Genomic DNA, 5,540 nt, shown 5'->3' with positions numbered 1-5,540 from the left:
GCGTAGGATTGGCACCTCAAAATGACAATCTTGTCTACTTTTCAGGAGATTTTTATGACATTTTCAGAAGATTTTGGTAATTTCAGGAGATTTCCACGAATTTTTCGTGTAAATTTGCAATTTCAGGAGATTTTCAGAAGGCCCTGGAAAATCAGTAGGCCGCGAAAACCCTTTTATTATTTATAATTTATAATGGTTTAATTTACAATTTTACACCTAGAATTAGCTCGGGGCCTATAAAAGTGCGGGGCCCACTGCAGTCGCATAGGTTGCAGTAGCCTTTAGACCGGCCCTGAAGACAATTACATTTTGTGTAAACTGATTTGTAAATCTTCTCATTTTATTTCACGAAAATGTCGGGTCCATGTTGTCCAGATCGTGCTAATGTTCGGTTGTAGGCGAATTCTCAAAGATAGTTGTCCTTACAGGTGGGAGAGGTGAACAATGGCGGCAAGACCTTATGACTAATAGCAGGGCCGGCCTTAAGCATAGGCAAACTTCGGTTGGTGGTGGCCTTGTACAGGACTCAAAACCATTCTTTTTTAAAGAAGAATCAGCGAAACTTGTGCCCAAAGCTATTGTTGGAGTCACTAGGTATGAAATAAATTACGTAATTTTATTTTTTTAAATATATTTTTTTCATTTGGGGCCATCAAATTCACTTCGCCTAGGGCCTTCAATTATCTAAGGCAGGGCCAGCCAACAGGTCATCAGACAAACAAAAATACCTCTACCAGCGACTATATTAATAATAATTGATTCCGAAGATTAAGAATGAGTGCATTGTTATACATGACTACACAAACCCTATTGCGACCTACATATTTTCCCGCATCTCATGCAGACAAAGCCGTTGTCGGCCAGCGGTCTATTTAAGTTTTCCTTTCGTCTTCGACAAGGTCTTTTCTCTCTCCAACTGTGTCTTTCAGATGCAATCTACTCCCAGTGTCTCCCAGCTACAGTCCCTCTATGATAGTGCCGTCCTCCTTTAAGCTCGCCAAAGAACAGTCGTCTCCCGTGTTGGATAAGTGTTCGACCCAGCGCATCAGTAGAATGGTAATTAGCGCTTGTATACTGTCAACACCGGCCTTCAGCAGAACATAGTTATTTGTAACGTAAGTCTGCGTTTGCCCATTATGAAGCGAATGCATCTTTAATGAAAGCCTTCGAGGAGCCTTAGCTGCCTTCGATATAGCCCCCAGGTCTCAAAGCCATGCAAAAATAAGTCTATTAAGACTGAGATAACTTTTGAATAAGGTACTGGAGTGTGTGTCGGATTACTCAAAACGTGGAATTACCAAAGGTTAGCTGTACTTCAAAGAATTTAACGCACATGTCAAGATGTAAATTCTAGATTTTTTAAAAAAGATATAATGAGATATTCTCCTCGACTTTTAAGGGTGTAAAATAAACAGTATTCGAAATAGAAAAATGTATTGATGTATAAAACAACAACAAATCATATGATTTCAGCTTTAATACACTAAACTAAATTACAATCTACATTCTAAAAATATAGGCAAGGCTACTACATTAATTAATTAAAGCCCGTGTATTTAAAAATCTGTAATAGTCTCTGTGTTTCTGTCTACTGCAAACAATCTGTCACGTGACTTTTTACTTGACTGTCGTACAAGATAAAAACATGCCTAAGCAGATGTTGCATACTTCGGTGCCGATTACTGAGCGTGTCAAATTTTAAAATGTTGGATTATCAAGAGCTAGCTGTATTTATAAATAATACAGAATATTTTGTTTATCTCTGGTGTCGAAGTTTCGTAGCCTCGTTTCCAATCTTTAGCAACTTCTTCAGTGCCATCCTCATGCCTCTGTGGCAACAGAACAGCACAGGGTTAAAGGCTGAGTTCAAATAGCACAGCCACACTACGACAGTTCCTGACGAGAAAGAAAGATCCGAACCTTTTCCTAGCTTTCGTAAGCATAATAAAATCGCAAATGGGCACCAGCAGACGGCGAAAGAGAAAACAAGCAGGCCAATGGTCAGAAACGCTTTATTCGAATTGCTTGTGCCAGATTTTTTAACAATTTGAGGAATTTTAGATTTTGCATTTTCTGACGAATCGTGCTCGTAGTTAACGCCAGAACTGAATTTTGAAATTGTTTGAATTAGGCAACCCTCTGCAGACGTTAGATCTTCTTTAAGAAAACCCTCTCTGATTGTTTCATTTATTTTGTTACTTTTAGAGATGTCTTTGGACTTCATTAGTTTGTTTGAACGTTGTGAAGAGGGCGCTGTCTGGCTTATGGAGTTATGCCGTTCTTTTCCGAGAAAGTTGGGTTTTCTTTTATGAAAACGCTTTACTTCTAAAAGCACTAATAAATATAGAACACAAATAACTGTAAAGGGTAGCAGAATGGTGAAGACTGATCCGCCGATAGAGTAGAGCGGTTTGATCTCAATTTGGCATGCGTCGACCCTACAAAGCGAAAAATGGGTTGCCGACATCAAATTTAAAGTGAAAGCCAAACACATCAGCATCAAGGGCACTCCCCAGCTAAGACCGGCCATAGCGAGTCCTGACTTAATAGTCAGCAGCCGATGAAACAACGGTCGGCAGATGGCCAGGTATCGATCCACTGCCATGAACATGACATGGTAAATTGAGGAGGTGCTGAAGACGATGTCCATCATGGCGAAGAATCTGCAAGAGGTCTCCGAGAGAATCCAGCGTCCGTTGTAGATTATATTCCCGATGCCCAGCGGCATGAAGCATCCGCCAATGACGGCGTCGCCCACTGCCAGCGACGCCATGAGAAGCTTCATGTTGCTCTTCTCGTAACTCTTCTTCTCGCTGAGGCGATTCCGCTGGGCGTAGGAATGGCTGACTGCTGCGATCACAAGCGCGTTTGAAGACACAGTGAATGCAGACAGGAGCGACAGACTAAGCGACACTGCGAATAGCCACGCCTTGCTGTCCGATAGAACAGGTAAAGCCTGGTCCAGAACACTTACGTTTTTGCACGTCGCGGCGTTCGGTAATTCAGGCATTTCCATTCCTTTTATCCAAAAACATTCTGTAATAAAAAAGCTTCGAATCCGAAGATTAAGGATAAGTCCATTATTCCACTTGACTACGAATTTCTGTGATCTAGATTTACATAGTTTGCCACATCCTATCTCTGATTGGTTCAAGTATTTTGTTACTTTTAAGGATGTCTTTGGATTTCATTAGTTTGTTTGAACTTCATGAAGAGGGCGCTGACTGGCTTATGGAGCTGTGCCGCTCTTTTCCGAGAAAGTTGGGTTTTCTATTATGAAAGCGCTTCACTTCTAAAAGCACTAATATAACCATTCTTTGCTGTCCGACAGAACAGTTAAACCCTGGTTCAGAGCACTTGCGTTCCCTCGCATTCCACTGTACAGTACTTCAGGCATTTTCATTCCTTTTATCTAAAAACTTTCTGTAATAAAAAAGCTTCCAATCCGAAAATTAAAGATAAGTCCATTATCCCACGTGACAGGGAATTCTTGTGATCTAAATTTACATAATTTGCCACATCCAAAAGAAGACAAACTGTAGATGCCGGGTGGTGGTTGTTCTTTTCCAGCCGTCTACGCCCGTCTTGGTGAAAATTGCTTTCCTTTTGGCGTATCCTACACTTTTGTAAGTTTCTATGGCTGAATATTAAAATATATTTTCTACACACAATTCATTGAGATAAAAATTTAAATTAAAAAAAAAAATTCTAGTTAAAAAAAAAACCCACTCTAAACGTTGTCGAAATGTGCAGTTTTAATAAAATTTGGTCAAAACAAAATTAGAAATAAGATCTAGCTATAATAACTTTAAAATAGTATTGATCTGCCAATGCGCAGTGCACTTATAACGACCACGTTGTCTCTGTTAATTCGCGGAAAAAATCGATTCTTAAACTGATGTCAGTTGTGGTTAATGATGAGGTGATTGTTTACAGGAGGTCAACAAAAAAGCTTTTAGTCAGTTTGATCGGCCGAACAACTGGAAATAAGTTTTGTTTAATTTTTTTTTTTTAATTTTGTTTTAGCGTCTGCGGACACATTTAGCCCTCTGTCGAAAAAAATTTCGAAGCAAATGTTTTGGTTGTTTGGTTTGATGTAGCTTACCGCCCGTCGATCTAATGTTGGGAGCCTCGGCGAACTGTATACAAAGTTGTTACTATGGAGACAAACATGTGCAGACGACACGGATTTCTCATGCAATCGTCATGTATTGCGAAAGCGGTGGTTTTTTTTTCTTCTAGAAAAGAAATGGTGAATAAAAAAAAAAACACACGAAAATAAGAACTGTTCTAACTATAGTAAATCTCTCTCTCTCTCTCTCTCTCCTGTGGTCCTATCTGGGGTATGGGCCAACAACCAGCTTCCTTTAGGCGTCTCAGTTCTGAGCGAGTCTCTCCAACTGTCCCCACGTCTTGTCCATCTAATTGGCATCTGCATCCAAATCTTGACGCCATTTATTTCTGGGCTTCCCCCTCATTATCTTTCCTTGGGGGATCCAGTTGGGAGGGGGGGGGGGGAGGGGGGGCTTGTCCTGCAGACTGGATGCAATGTGTAGTCTTTCTATATATGTTATAACGCGTCAGTGTAGAGTTATATAGCTGATCACTACAATTCAACATCTCAAAATCTCTTATAAATGCGGTACGCAATTGGAATTCGGTCATCGCAGTTCTGCATAACTTTTTAATTAGAGGACCCGGGTTTAAAAGCCAGGGAAAAACCCTTTTCCCTGGCTTACTACGTTGGGGAGGGGGGGGGGGGGGTTAGCCTCAAAACCTTAAAAATTAAAGCAACCCTAAAGTTATTTTATTGGGGGGGGGGGTGACTTCAAAGAGGCAAGAGCCCAGGATTTCTATTATGACTGTAACTGATGAAACAAGCGAAAATCTGAGGTATCAATAAACACAATTGTGGCTCGGCATGACGCATTGCATTATTACAGGCAAACTACAATGTTTTTTTTTTAAAGAAACTCCATATTGGCGAAAAAAGCCTACGCCAAAAGTAATTTCTTTAGTGAAAATATCTGCTTCGAAAGGCAAATAATGTGAACACATAGGCTACACAATAACTTTATGCAGATTAGAACATATTTTAAAGTAAAACACACACACACACAAAAGACCTATTGCCTCATCTTGGTTGCTGCACCTGTTTTTGATGTCAAAAAACAATTTGTCACGCTGTCACATCTACAATAATAAACGGTTCTCTTTCAGAAAGTAGGCCTAGATCTATCGGCAATATAGCGATTGCAGCTGAAATGTTCAAGATCTATCACAGCATCGGATTGAAAAGATTATACACGTTTAGATCTATATAGAGTTTATATACTATAAGTCACTATATATAAATCTATATAGATCTAGATATAGGCTATGATATTTTAGATCTTGCCTTTTCATTTATCTTTTTTTTTCTCTAAGCTTGATGTCTTGCATTTAGGGCAATATAGGCAAAACAATAAGCACTAGCCTATATAACAATACTCGGGAGGAAATAAATTCATTGCACAACGAAAGGAAAGACTACTCTAAAT

The 5,540-nt window shown here is 39.7% G+C and overlaps 1 protein-coding gene across 1 annotated transcript; it reads right to left on the bottom strand.

Moving 5' to 3' along the window:
• Positions 1–1,756: 1,756 nt before the first annotated feature.
• Positions 1,757–3,223, bottom strand: LOC106054697 (beta-1 adrenergic receptor-like). The gene has a single exon (XM_056016190.1). The coding sequence runs from the start codon at positions 3,014–3,016 to the stop codon at positions 1,757–1,759; it is 1,260 nt and encodes a 419-aa protein (XP_055872165.1). The 5' UTR covers positions 3,017–3,223.
• Between the last annotated feature and the right edge of the window lie 2,317 nt (positions 3,224–5,540).

The sequence above is a fragment of the Biomphalaria glabrata genome, chromosome 17, assembly GCF_947242115.1.
Source record: "Biomphalaria glabrata chromosome 17, xgBioGlab47.1, whole genome shotgun sequence".
In the NCBI taxonomy this organism is placed as follows: domain Eukaryota; kingdom Metazoa; phylum Mollusca; class Gastropoda; family Planorbidae; genus Biomphalaria; species Biomphalaria glabrata.
This window is presented reverse-complemented; position numbering and strand designations above follow the sequence as displayed.

Coding starts and splice junctions, on each gene's coding strand:
- LOC106054697 (XM_056016190.1), bottom strand. CDS start 3,016: ATGGAAATGCCTGAATTACCGAACGCCGCGACGTGCAAAAACGTAAGT.